The sequence below is a fragment of the Hylaeus anthracinus genome, unplaced genomic scaffold (genome assembly GCF_026225885.1).
Source record: "Hylaeus anthracinus isolate JK02 unplaced genomic scaffold, UHH_iyHylAnth1.0_haploid 4, whole genome shotgun sequence".
NCBI lineage: Eukaryota > Metazoa > Arthropoda > Insecta > Hymenoptera > Colletidae > Hylaeus > Hylaeus anthracinus.
The window spans coordinates 15,011,395-15,025,691 of NW_026535289.1; the positions used below are offsets into that span (position 1 = coordinate 15,011,395).

General features: G+C 44.2%; 2 protein-coding genes across 5 annotated transcripts in view; one reads left to right on the top strand and one right to left on the bottom strand.

The window, feature by feature from the left end:
* Positions 1 to 460: 460 nt before the first annotated feature.
* Positions 461 to 7,970, bottom strand: LOC128895191 (MAGUK p55 subfamily member 7). Of its 4 annotated transcripts, none has more exons than XM_054157563.1 (11): positions 7,425 to 7,970; positions 5,527 to 5,813; positions 5,217 to 5,348; positions 4,851 to 4,877; positions 3,886 to 4,053; positions 3,472 to 3,543; positions 3,103 to 3,227; positions 2,904 to 3,028; positions 2,099 to 2,401; positions 1,697 to 2,040; positions 461 to 1,612 (listed from the first exon to the last, which is right to left on the bottom strand). In XM_054157563.1, the coding sequence occupies exons 1-11, from the start codon at positions 7,465 to 7,467 to the stop codon at positions 1,436 to 1,438; spliced, it is 1,803 nt and encodes a 600-aa protein (XP_054013538.1). In that variant the 5' UTR covers positions 7,468 to 7,970; the 3' UTR covers positions 461 to 1,435. The 4 variants fall into 4 exon arrangements, with proteins under 4 accessions (XP_054013538.1, XP_054013540.1, XP_054013539.1 ...); XM_054157565.1 differs by having other exon boundaries at positions 2,099 to 2,275; positions 7,425 to 7,968; XM_054157564.1 differs by lacking the exon at positions 4,851 to 4,877 and having other exon boundaries at positions 7,425 to 7,969.
* Positions 7,971 to 8,123: 153 nt separating this feature from the next.
* The window catches only part of LOC128895181 (protein bric-a-brac 2-like), a 239,300-nt gene continuing 233,126 nt past the window's right edge, over positions 8,124 to 14,297 (top strand). The window contains exons 1-2 of the mRNA XM_054157535.1: positions 8,124 to 8,989; positions 9,743 to 9,784. The gene's annotated coding sequence lies outside the window, so the exon portion shown is untranslated. The remainder of the gene's footprint in view (positions 8,990 to 9,742; positions 9,785 to 14,297) is intronic.

A 14,297-nucleotide genomic window follows, 5' to 3' on the forward strand; every position in this document is an offset into this window, starting at 1 on the left:
GCGCGAAAGTTTGCGTATCAACGCTCGTGTTTAAAAATCAATGTTGACGGCGTTAACGGTAGACCATGAGCGTTTAAAGGTTCGATTTTGTGCCTTATCGTGACAGCGCAACAACTTTGAAAGAAGAACGATTATATCGGCATGCAATTCACCGAGTGCATGGCTAACGAGAGTCTCTAGCTTTGAAGAAATGATCTGTATTTAAAAAAAAAAAACAAACAAACAAACAAACAAAAACACTATCCATTTCAGAAAAAGACGCACAGAATTTACTAACGTCACGTCCACGCGAACCTCTTAGAAGATTACTTCCCGCAGGAAATAAGTTAATTTCCTCTGCGCGATAAAAGGCTTACGAATTATTCCTTCGTTTCCGGATGTCTCGCAAGAATCCCGCGGATTCTCTACGCACGAACGTAGTTTTTTTGATTAGAAATGGGAACAGAGGAACGGTAAGACGTATTTTCAAAGTGTAATGCTATATTTCGGTAACATACAGAGTTTACATCGAGGATGAACTATTTAATGCAACGCCGACGCGATAGCGCGCATAAATTTTCCTCGCGCTGGCAGCCGTTTAATTATGAAAAAAATAGCGATATCGTGGCAATGCTGATCGAGTGGAAAATACAATAATCGTGAGACACGTCCCACTGTGGATCTAGGTACGATACTTATATTTGGCAACAATCAACAACAATTGGGATCAAAGGTCATCCGTGGTAGCAGCATATCCGTACTCGTCGATTACAATGCCCAGAAATCTCCAGATTGCACTCGATTCTTTCTTAGACGAGGCGATACCATTTGTAATCGTTGATCCCAAAATTACGTAAGAAGTTTGACACGGTTCACGTGTCCTTCCTAATATATCTTTAAACATCGCCACTCACGAATACTCCTCGCTCGTGCGACAATACGCAACAAGATCGGAGTCATTGCAACTGCTTCGTCGTCGCCATCGTCGGACGTCACGAGAAGCTTCTGTCGATTGCAACGTTGGTGGCAGTAAGGATTCTAAGATCACGCATTAAACACAGAGTTGATTCAGGAACAAAGGCGAAACGATTAATTTAATCGCTGGAAAACGAGGCAGCTCGAAAGAGTATTCGACAACCTTTTCTTTCTACCTCTCTCGTCCAAGCGTTGCCGTTATGCCGACAACCAAACCAGCGGAGAACGATTTATATCTAACATAGAAAAATTCTCAAGGTACCAAAACACACTTACGCATGTCTACAGATAGAAAGGCGTGGGTATTGTTTGGGAGTAGTAGTCAACTCGAAATGCATAGAAGAGTAGACGAGAAAATACGAATGCGTTTTACTAAAAAATTTGAAGGAAAGCATCGTCGATCGTAAAGTGTCGTAAGAACGCGCAACGTTTCCAAACACGTTCGATTCTTGCTTCTTCGTGACCTTAATCCAAGCAAAATTTATTGAACCCACGATGCAGGTACCCAGAGCGGTTCCGACTCCACTCGATGAACCGCGTTGACAAGTTGCTCGAATGCCATGGGGAGGTCAGCGTTTACTATCACTTCGTCGAACAGATGAGAGTAGAGAAATTCTATCCTGGCTGCGCTGTGCAGGATTTCGTGAAACTCCTCGTCCTAGAAACGAACAACGGAATAACGTAACGCGATTGACTTTTTCATCGAACAATCGTTCGTTTCCAGGTAGAAATGAACGATTACCGTGAAACCACGCGAATTGCTTTCGTCGAAGGTCGACCTTGCCCTGGCATCGCTCCTTGTTTCCTTCAATATTTCGAATCTCGGTGGTTTGATGTATATTACGTATGGTTTCGTCTGCGGTGTTCGAAGCATCTTAAGGGCTTGATAGTGCGGGTTCAACAGGCACACGTATCCAGCGTTTATCAACGAGCTGACGCTCTCGGAACTGGTACCGTACAAGTTACCCTTGTATTCCCCGTACTCTATAAACTTTCCCGCGATGATTTCCTCCTCCATCTTTTCACGGCTCACGAAATGATACTCTTTGCCGTTGACTTCGCCCGGTCTCGGTGGCCTCGAGGTATCTGAAGACAAGCATCGTAGAGAATAATGGTCGAAACGCGAACGGGGATAAAAACTTACAAGGCACGGGCGTCTTGTACTTGTCGGGATCGGTGGCCATGAGCCGTCTCTTGAGCTCGTTCCTGCCAACTCCCGGTGGCCCGATCAGAACCACGGGTCGATATAGACCCGGCCTCGGGTAGAGCTTCGCGACCTCTTCGTAGGTCGGTATTTCTTCCCGGTCGAAATCGTCGTTCTCTGCAGCGTCATACATGATTTTTTTAGTTTTTACTCCCTGCAAGTTGCACTTTGTAGGCGAGGCGTGCAAAGAGGTACTGGGACGGGGGCACAATGAAGGCAAAGGCACTGGAACAGAACACAAGCCTAACCGACGGTTAGGTCGTCAGGCCATCATACGTTAAGAAGAGCAGCCGTGACCAGCTCACGGAAATCGTCGCGTAATCTCATCGAGCTCATCGAAACCTCGAACCCGAGAGTTGTCGTTCTAGTCCTCTCTTTTATCGTTAGCGTGAACGTTATACGTCGTTAGTTTCGCTCAAAGCGCATAATATGCATGCCGTTAGACTTGTAAATCACGCTAAAACTACAAATTGACATTATGAATCAACGTAAAGACAACCGTAGAGTTGCGTGCCAGAGTTTCCCAAACGGGAAAAGAGTTTCTGTTTTAATGGTCGTAACGGCACAAGATTTTGGCTGAGTACGAAGTACGCTACGTGGAACCGCAAACGACATTAAGGGGTTACTCCCCCAGCGAGCGCGAGCAACCAAGATCTTTCGCCTTTACCAAAGGACAAACGCGTTTAGGAAACGCCGGCGCAACCACTGTACTTTATTTCATCCTACCGCGAGTTGCGCGACTTACTTATATCGTCGTCATCGGTCTTTTCCTTCTGTTGTCTCTCGAGAATAATTCGTCTTTCCTGAAGAGCTCTACTGGGGATCAAGCCAGCTCTCGTATTTCGATCCCCTTCGCGCCTAGCCTGCCACCTATTTCGAAACGAAGGTAATTGGAACGTAATACTGCCTACGTAAAACAACGAATCTAGATATTGGAGTCGTACCAATAAGCGTCATCCTGGCTGACGATGTGGAGGACGTCACCTTTGACAAAGTCTAGTCCAGCTTCTTTGCAAGGCGTGTAAGGATCGTCGGCGGCCTTGTACGAAAAGTGCGATCTCACTCGCACCTATCGCGCAACAAGAGTTTTCTTTAAAACCATTCTTCGAGGACTCGTGCACTATCCTCGTCAAACTGGAGAGGTTTTTGAAGCTAGATTTACAGACGCGTTTACAGTCGCGCTACCCCGACGATGTCAAACGACCCAACATTTTCCTTCAATTTCCCTCTTAAAATGTAGGATCGAGAATCAAAAACATTTCCTTTTGGACGAGTCTCGTTACTTACAATTGGTTCAGAGATTCGGAACATACCTTGCTCTCCCGAATACCGCCCTTACTGTCCGCAGGGACTATTTTAAACGTGATCGTACCCTCGGAATTTTGCTGAAATAGACGCGCCTTTATGTCCATGATCATTCTCGTTTACATGTAGATAATTGCGACGTAAAGGGGAGTGCTGTATCTCTGAACATTAAATACTCGTTTTAACAGTTTTGTTTTTCAACCTTTGAAATGCAAGTAAGCGTTTTCGTTCGATAATTTTTATCCGCATTTATAAGGTACGGAGAGTTTGTAAACGAAGCACTCTCTTCTACGACGTAAATCTCGATCGGGATCAGAGACTAAAACGTTTTAGTGCAAAGTGAAAAGCGCTTCGAAACGGTTTTAGATCGAGATCGATTTACGAAATTGGGCTTTCAAGCGAAAACAAAAGCAGTGACCTACCAGTATTTTAAGAACGCAGTCCGGAGTTTTTCCTTCGACGCTGATGCCGTTGACCTCGCAGACTTCGTCACCGACGTGAATGAGGCCGGATCTATCGGCCGCGCCGCCGTGCATTATTCGCGCAATCATGATCTTGCCGGTGAGCTCGCACGTTTTTATCGTCGCCCCCTATTGTCAACGTGTAAACTAATATTTTCATTGCGGTTGCAAGGTGCGCGTCTATACGGACCGCCTTAGTTTCTCTTAAAAAATAAATGAAAAGAAAGAGAATTCATCGGCGAAGGCGTAAACGCACGCGCTCGATCGTACTTGTCGCGCAACCATATTCATCGATCGTACAGATACCGGTCGATGTTTAAAGACCGAGTTTAAAGTGTCGGGTGCAAAACACTCTTTCGCTTGAAATTTCTCGAATTAAACCAACAGCACCGCGGCATTTATAATATCTCACGTAGTAAAGATTACGCATGAATTTTCACCGTTGCGTTATTTCGAGAGATTTGCAACATTGACACGAGGACATGCGGGACAATAACATAGGATACAATTGTTACGATAGAGAAATCGTTTTATTTACAAGCAAAAATCACAAACAGAAAAACACAAACCAACGGAGGAACGGAATGGGCGCAAGGTGTGTAAAGTAAGATGTAAGCGAAATTAACGAATTAGTGTAAAGGAAAACAAACAGCGTTCTATTTACAGCTCGCTTACGTCCACGCTTTATTTTCATTCCGGTATAGAGGTGAGATCGCAAAGTGGAAAATCAAAAAGTATTCTAATGACTAATAAACAAATTGAACTAATAAATAAATTCCTAATGAACTCAACAAAAGAAAATATAAACAAACAAGGATAACAAATAAACGAAAGAAAAACGAAACGCTAAAAAATCGTACTGCGAATCGATGATACGCATGAAACGTTTACAGGCCTGTACATGTTTTGGCTTGAAGGCGACTTACCACGATCGGTTCAATGCCAGTGCCACACTTCGAAGCAAGTTTGACGATAAAAAAGACACGTGATTACTTGAGAAGTGGTCTGAGCATCGCTCGCGCGATGCTCGAGGATATGTATTCGATACTACTATACTCATTACGGGAAACACGGCGCGTCTAGGTCGGTACAAAGGATTAATCAGGATCAAATCCCATGCAAATCGACGTAATTACGCTAAAACGGTTACGCTATCGCTAGTTATTTCTCTATCCTTGTTACTCCGACGATCGCGAGCGATCAATTTTTACTACGTCGTCTCTTTACCGTGTTAATTACGTGAAAACCTCAAAGACACTCTAAGTACCGAACGTGCGGCCTATCTGACGTACCAAGGGCTCGTTCGACTTGACCAGCTGCACGATCTTCACGGTCTCCTCGTCCTCGTCGACTTCCAGAGGAATTTCCGGCAGTCGGGGATAGTAGTCTTTCTGGGCGACCGAATCGTGGGCACACAGTAAACCCTGCGACAAAGTTTTCAATGTCCTAATCGTCTACAGAAGGAACTCTTTCTTCCTTGTTAACACGACAGAACAACGATATATTTAAAAAATCTTCCATTTGCGTATCAATTCTTTCGAGCGATCGCAACTTTATTTTCCGAAAGTAATTGTAATTGCTATACGTATCTCATCACGGTACCTGTATGTGGGGTTTTTGGAGGAGATGAAAGAGTTCCTTGCACTCCTTCGACAAATGCGTTTTGGTAGACAGCATGTCTAAAACCTCGATGTCAATGTCCATAGAATTCGAGAGCACCGGGAAGAATTTGTCGTCCTTGACATTATTCACAATTTTATTGTGAACGTTCACCAAAGCGTTCAACTCCTTCGACTGCAGCAAATCGCTGAGGAATCCAAATTCCTCTTCGGTACAGCTCGGTATCTCGTTCTTGTTCTCCTGCAGAGAATTCAGGAGCTTCGACAACGCTGAAAAAGGCAATGAAACAAGATCGGAAAATTACGACAGTTCGTAGAGCTTTAAACGAAAGTTTTAATAAGTTGTCTGGCGCATAACGCTGCACATTCGATAAAGGAGCAACAGCATATTTAAGTAGGGTGAGTTTTATGGGCATCGATCTAATCAATATTCATGCTAGTAAGTATTACAACAGAGAGGACGATTGTCGTCGGTGACCTAAGAGGCAACAAAAGAGGAGATAACAATTGAATATGTATTGCTCTATGCATCGTAAGTAAAAATAAAGTGAAACGTATGGAATCAATTCTTGCGAAAAATACAATTAAAATGACGATTTAAACAAAAATAGTCACTCCACTGACCACCCTGTATACAGGGTGTCCCAAAAATGTTGTAACACCTTGAATGGAGTGGTTGGGGAGGTGATTTGAAACAACTTTTTCCTTAGCGAAAATGTTGTCCGAGGCTTCGTTGAGGAGATATTAACGGAAAACACTGACCAATCAGAGCGCGCGGATACCGTTGGAGCGGCCGGGGTAGCGAAGGCTACGAGCTAAGCGGCTGCGTCAATGGCCTTCGATGCACGTTGAGTCATTTATTCGCGTACAAGCGCGGCCGCTTAGCTCGTAGCCTTTGTTACCGCGGCCACTTCACCGGTATCCACGCGTTCTGATTGGTCGACGTTTTCCGTTAATATCTCCTCTATGAAGCCTCGGACAACATTTTCGCTAAGGAAAAAGTTGTTCCAAATCACCTCCCGAACCACCCCTTTCAAGGTGTTACAACATTTTTGGGACACCCTGTATTATCAGAATTGTACCGCAGGAGAATCCTATCGTTACTTGGGCACGGAACACGGTTCGGAAACATCCAGTTCACGACACATTTACCTTCTGATCGATAAATTAATTTCCGGCGACTACTGCGAACCACTCGAGCGAAATTTCGTTTTCGTTTGATAGTGAAGCTACGTTTGCTCAATAATGTTTTAATGTTATTTAAAAATAGTACAAATGTACGCGCGCTCGAGTAGGCAGCTTCGTTACTTTGTTACAATTTCGTGTTTCAACATTTGCGTACAGTTTTCTTGGAACTTAGACCCGATGAAAATAGACGCGACACACCTGGCGAGTACGGTACGTTTAATTTTCCAAAGTTTTTTCATCGAGTTAAACGTCGAACCGGTAAATAATCCACACCTTGGACACACGAGGATGCAGTATTTTTAAATTCGTGACGTTTGAAAGCGTCGGGGGTATGTTCGATTTTAAATTGTTTCTCTACACAATCGATATTTGGTTATCGAATCGACCTGTCAATTTCCGTTTCAAGAGAATGTTTAATATGTGAATTTACGGCGTAATTTTGGTTAATTTTTAAATAAATTTAAATTAAGAAACATAGAGGGTAGGAATACTATGGGGCTGACTGCGTATGCGAAATGTGGTTAGCGAGTAAAAAATCGAATCTATTTACGTCACTTCGATTCGATATCGATTCCAGAATCAAACATCCTCAATGGCTCGTACCGGCAGTTAAAGAATAATCGACGAAACGAAGTGACGCCTTAGAAGAAAAAAGCGTAAGCAGTGCATCTTAGGAAGATCAGTGTTACTCACCAGGATCCCAATTCACGTTTTCCATGACGAGCACCGCTGTCATAATTTCATTTGACCGAGAAAAGCTACGATATGGTTTTCCGGCGAGTTCGAGACAAAGATAACAGAGAGCCCAACGTCGAAGAGTGGCGTGGTACGCGATATCGCGACAAGAGACAGTGGAAAATTCAGGTCAGTCGCGATGCTTATTTCTAGCGGATTGTTGGCCAGCGCCGCGTATAACCCGGTAAAATAGTTTCTTGTTTCGCGTCCGCGGCTGGAATATCGTTATCATAGCGAGAATAATCCGTTACGTAAGCAACTGTCACTCGAGACCGAGTAGAATGACGAACACCGCTAGATTCGTCTGCTCTCTCTTCATCACGCCGAGATCCCTTCTCGTGCTCAATCGGCCGAATATTCGGCAACCACAAACATTCTTTTAGCGACTCGCGAGAACACACCGCGTCGAGCAGTTTTCTCGATAACACCGTGTATATCTCACGATTTATCCGACACTGGCCGCTTCGTAAGGGTTTTCGATCATTTTTCGGCTTGGACACGACACAGCGCTGCTATGCACGGAAGCCATCTTTAAAGGCGCCACTGTTTCCTCCAGGGGGTCCAAACTCACGTTGTAGCGCCGCGTGGGAAAAATTTACCCAATTAAAATGTGGAGCGAATGCGCGTAAATGCATACATATTGTTAAATTATTTAAAAGAAAGTAAACTAGAGAAAGTGCAGACGCAGTTTGAAGAATTTCCGTCATTTCAAAAATTATATTTTTTGAAACAACGAAAATCCTTTGAAAATCCTTTGGTTTACTTTCTTTTAAATAATTTAAAGCATTTAAAAAAAACCCGCTACCGTATATATATGCATACACGCGCTTCGCTCCACATTTTAGTTGGGTGAATTTTTCCCACGGGGCGCTACAAACATTGTACCAACTTTTAATACGTGAGTTTTGACCCCCTGGTTTCCTCGCCGCCGTCGGTACCATCCCTTCCACTTGGTCCACCCTTGTTCCTGTTCCGTCGTTCGATATACATATCGACTTCTGCCCGTTTCGTTTATTTCGTGGTTCTTGCTTCCCATCGAATACGTCTCATACTTTTACTATGTCAATTTCCCCGTTCCTCTCTACGGTTTTCCCTTCAAAACTTCTGGCAATATCCCCTTTCTCTTTCATGGTGTTGCCATCAGTATTAGGGACAGAATAAATTACCCACTGGTAGAGTGGACTAATTTTAAATGCAATTCTACTTTTAGTTATAATTTTTCTTCAATATTAATAGCCTTCTTTGTGGAATTTCATTTCATTTATGTTATGTCGTGTGTGTTATCGGTTCGATGGAAATATCCAGAAAAACGATTTCGAAATTGCGCGGGTTCGATTCTGTTTCGCGTTGTTGCCATCGCGAGACGCGGCAGCACTATTGGCTATGTATACATGCAGTTGTCTACCCGAAACATCTCGCCGCTAGGTTCGGAGTAATTTGTGAATTTTGTGTTGTTTTCCTTGTGAAATTTTTATTGGTGATTGTTACAAGGAGTTCGTAATCCCCCTCTTTGTTCAGTTTCGGTAAGATCGTCGTCTTCTTTTTACTTTTCCCGAGCAATGCTGGTCAAAATTTGACATGGCGTTGACACACACGGACTTGTGTCGAAATTTCGACGAAAACTTGCGACCGTTTTCAATCGTTCGGTTTCTGTTTCTCTAAATTTGGCGTGCCGTTTCGCGACGACGCTATACTCGCGTTCAAAGTTTCCCTTCGCCGCTTTTCTCGCGAAAAATAACGTGTTCACCGACGTTGGTACGAGTATTTCTGTTGCCTACGCTCCACAAGTGGTTGTGTAGCGCGAGTTGTGTATATAAACTTGATCTTTCCAAGTTTTCCGGTAACTAATTCGCACCAAATTTCTTCGCGACGGATAATAACTTACCAACAGTCGCTGACTCGTTCGGTGTTTTCGCTTACCCGACTCTACACGTAGATGTGTGAAAACAACGATGTTTGTTGTGTTTGTAACTTTTATTTGTCGAGTAAAAAAGTCAAAATAGTTGCGTTCAGCGCTCCATCTCGTTAACGCGCCAAACGCGAAAACATGTTGGCGTTGCGTAGACTATGTATTTTATTTATTTACGTGGCAAGATTGTAAATTAAATCACGTACGCTTATCGTTGGAAATGATTTTCCTTTTCAACGATAGAACGATGAATTTACTGGCAATAAAAACTATGATACACAGAAAGTTGACGTTTTGTGTTTATTGAATAACTCTCATTGTGTATCGTTTACTCTGTATTTGAAGTACACTTTTTCGTTTGTTGCAGTTACTCCCGTTACCCCCCGTTTATTTTTCATTCGTCATTTTGGTAAGTTTCTTGATTTTACGTTCTTGTATCCATATTTTTTCCTTCCTGTCTTTCGTCTACTTTATTTTCAAATGTACCTGTTTACTGATAAATAAGCGACAATGCTTGACCGATACATCTAACGGTATATCGGTTATCTGTATTATCGACTCTAACCTAAAGTTTGAACTTAACTTTCTCCGCTAGATGGCGAGAACTGCTCCGTGTCCGTACGTTCGAAGCTATACGATTCGCGTGCATTTTTTAACGGGACCCGGGAATCGCAAATTTGATCATTTCGTAAATGGGAAAAAATGGGAAAGTTCGATCGGCATATTCGGAATGCGAAAATAAAAATCCGAATAAACGAGCTCGCGTTGCTCGAATTAACGGCGGGTGATCTAACGTTGAGAATTTAGGCTTAAAAACTCAAACATTGTTACGGGTGAAATTTTTAACGGCATTATTTTCGAGGCTCCGACGGATTTAGTAGAGCCTCGATGTAAAAGGCGCAGTTATCGAAATTGCCTGTTGCCTATAACAGTGCGACAGAAATACGAATAAAGGGGCGTTAGGTTCGTAACGACGCATTCTAAATCCAATCCCGTTTCTAGAAACGTTTACATTCACAGAAAGAACCGCGGGGCCGCGACAAAGAGCCAGGAAAAATTCTAACAGAGCTGTTAAACCATTTCGCGTGAAACGTCGTTATCTTTAATCAAACGTGTGTAATTTCTTTCGTAAATCGAAATCCGCCCATTGTTATCATACTTTCGTCGATATTCGATTACCTGGGTCATGATTAATTCGATAAAGGTCGGAAATTCCGAAGATTAAGAATTAACGCTACTTTCTCCACTGTTGAATATATATTTTTTCCTTCGTTTGCACCGCAGCACACCGATCGATTCCTAAGGAGGAATCGCTTGAAATATCTCGATGATTCACGCTCTAAAGTCGGCATTGTTAAATTGCATACTGGGTAACTTTTTAAAACCAATCGTACACACGTGCGTTGAAACGAATTCATTTGCCGTCGAAATCGCGTACAATGATTTATTCATTTTTTACTTATTTGACATTTTCGTACCGTAGCGCTGCGATGAACAATATTTTTTCGCTATCGATGTAACGTATTCATTCGAAGGCTTATCAAGTTATCATCGAGTCTCATCTGAGACCTACGTCGTGCGTTGGTGATTCGAGTAAAATGTCTTCGCCGTGAAATACCTATTCTATAAATATGGTATACGGTTCGTAGACAGTAGTTTAACGGAAGAAAGTGAGCTTGTAGTTTTCGGTGGCGTTGTTTCGGACCATACGTTCCGCGAAGGCTGATAAATATAAAAAAGAGAAGTTATCGATGTGGTGGGAGAGGGCATCCGTTTCGTCGAACGTTACGTTCGCGAGACAGAAGGGCAGCGGCAGGGGCAAAGGGGGTAGTAGGTGTGCAGGAAGGGCGGGGGACGCACGAGGTGTCAGGAAAGTGTTTTACTAGCCTTAATTTCGTGTGCTTTCGCAGCCAATATGTCGGGCAGTAAATTCCAAACTTTCCGCCGGGTTTCGCGTTTCGGTGTTGCGCGTTTTAGCGGATCCGCGGTTTTAACGACCCCGTTCGTCCTCTCTCCGCATCCTCCGCATCCTCAAGGAACGCCCGGCGGATATTAATTTTGTAAACAACCGAGCATCTTGCCAGGCGCGCGTAACGAACGATTTATTTTTCTAAATCGCTCCTCGTCGTCTTCTCGCGGTGCTCGAGAACCCCTAGGAGTCGAGAAACATCCCCGAGGGAGTGATTCGAACCCGACGGGAGTGAGCGGTACGAATAGAATTCGATTCTTTTTAATTAGGGATCGAACGATACGTAAAATAGAATAGCGTGCGATCGAGGATCGACGTAGAAAAATATACGATACTCGGAGATGCCTAGGCGGTCGAGGGGCATCGTCGACGACGTCCACGGACCGACGGGGTACCGAAAGAAGAGAAACGCAAACAAAAGAGGGGCAAGAAGAGAAACGAGAGCGACGAATCGATGGAGCCAACATTGAGCGCTGAAGAACTAATAGGAAAAAACATAGTAATTTAGTTAGTAAAACATAAAGCCACGTCGGTGGCCGGAGAAGGAAGGCAAACACATTAAACATTTAGAGGGCATAATAACCTGTGGCATACGTAATACGGCTGGCGCCCTTTTCACCGATGGCTATGAATAATGTACATACGCCAAGGTATGACGTAGGCTCGCCGAGCTGTGTGTATTTCACGGTGGGGTAGATCGACCTGACTATTTCCAATAACCGCCGCGTAACGTTATCGCGAAGTCGCGCGGCCGCGCGCGAGCGATCGAACGAGACCTCGACAGTCCTTTTGTCTTCTTCGATCTTCGCTTTGGTCACCTCCTATAGGACCCCTCTCGACCGATGCGTTTCAGCTCTGCGGGCCTCAACGCAAAATTGAACGCAGAAACCCCATCCGAAGAGACAACTTTGGAGACGCTCGTTCCTCGTATGTTCGAAAAGAATAACAACGACATGTTTTCGAAATATCGATTTTTAAGGGGTCCCTTTCGAACGAACCAAAATCGTGCTCGGTTTTCTCCACCTCTCCCCAATTCTCGTTTCGGAAAGGCGTTCGTTTCGCGGAACCGACTCACCTCGCTGTAGTCGACGCCTTTCCTCGTTCTATTCGTTCCTATTAATTTCGAATGGCAAACATTAAAATTTACGATTGCTCTAATTGCGCGCTCGAAGGGGTATACTGCAGCTTTAACGTTGCAAGTATACGGATGAGACGGTAAAAGTTTTACGACCAGAAAGTACGCTGAACGAACGGTATCGAGGATACCGTGCCGCGAGAAAAGAAGCGCGCGTATCTACTCTTCTAAAATTACCGTAAACAGAGCAAATTTTGGGGGCGTGACGAAAAAAAAGCTGGCAACGTCGTGGTCGACTTTCTAAGTATTGGTTCGGAACGTATATTTTCTCGCCTTTAACACTCGAAAAATACGAAGAAAAAATGACCCTATCTTATTATCTTCCCCTTCACTGATTAAATTGCTTTAAAAATCGATGGCTTCTACATAGAAGCCACCGTACCAATTCTATTTTCCGATAAGCTACGTCTGCAATAATTTCATCAGACTGATACAACAGACCTAAGTCCACGACCACCGCTTCTCCGAGACATGGAAGAATCGTCTTCATCCGAGTATCACTTCCGAGGCACTACTCTGAAGAGGGTCACCTTGATTATTAAAAATTTAACGTAGAAAACCTTTTATAAATAGAATCTCATTATTTTTGGAACGGACTCGGTACATACACAGACTGGGTCAGATGCTCTGTTCGCCTGAAGCATTCCCGTTACTTTTAGACGTAGAAAAAAAATGTTTTGTGGAAAAATAATAACGAAGGAGACGACGCACGCATTACGGTTAGTTTTACCGAGAACGAAGCAAGGGAATTTTTTGGTCGAACTTTATTCTTTTCGAATGTATACGCGAATCCTCATCGAATATGTTACCATTCGATAAGAAACGGGAAAGTAAAATTGTTCGCAACGACGAACTTTTCTATCGTGAACATCGCGGGCGTTTTCGACGTCGTTGAAACGCTATGAAAAGGCTGAACCGGCTGAAAAACTGAAAGACGTTTCAGCGGTCCGTTCGAAAACGCGGGATCGTTAGGCGGGCTAAACGCGCTTCGAGTGCGACGAATTTCTGGGAAACGATGAAAGAAACGTTTATTCTCCGCGCGATGCAACGAGTCGTGCGCGGAATACAACAGCAAAAAACGGAACGTTGTTTTCGCTTGGCGGACAATACGAGCGGAATTCCAGCGACACGAAACAAATGCGCGATCGCGTATATTATTCAAAATCGCCGCGGGCCCGAGGATGTTGACAAAATACCGGTGCCATGGTTCGCGATAAAGACTACCGAAGAAACACGAGGATTGATTTCTTGGTCGTCGTTGAACGATCGAGAAATCTTTTACGTCCATTCGGTTCGGTGAGTCATGCCAAGAAGCGAGCACGTTTATGGAGCCAAAAATCCGCTGCTTTTCAAGTCCCGACTCTGAGCACACGTACGTCTTTCTAGGAGTATCGATACTTCAGCGTAACGTAGTTAAATCGTAAACGAAATTCGGACACCGAATCACTTGGAGGACTCGACGATACGTGAATCGCTGGATACCTTGACCGATCGACGCCAGATCGCGGCGAATTTCCGTGTAATTTCGGCGAACGATGATCGAAACGCGTCGATAGGAGTGTTTCGGTCGCGACTCGTCGAAACTGTCGCGAAACCGTCCAGGCTCTGACGGCCGCGGGAATAGTAGCCTCCGGGCTTTGGAGCCGCGACGAAAAGTCAGAGCAAACGTCACGGGCATCGTTGACGGGCTATGACCGAACGAAAAACCGGCAGGACACGCGTTCGCTGTCCGATAAATCTACTAGAGGTGTCTAGGGCGAGGACGAAGGGCGGTGGAGCCGGGGGAAGGCGGGGAGTAGCACGTTCGCGCAACGAATA

Coding starts and splice junctions, on each gene's coding strand:
- LOC128895191 (XM_054157563.1), bottom strand. CDS start 7,467: ATGACAGCGGTGCTCGTCATGGAAAACGTGAATTGGGATCCTG. Junction 5,349..5,526: donor TCCAAAAACCCCACATACAG/GTACCGTGATGA, acceptor ACTTTGTCGCAG/GGTTTACTGTGTGCCCACGA. Junction 3,029..3,102: donor AGCCAGGATGACGCTTATTG/GTACGACTCCAA, acceptor GTTTCGAAATAG/GTGGCAGGCTAGGCGCGAAG.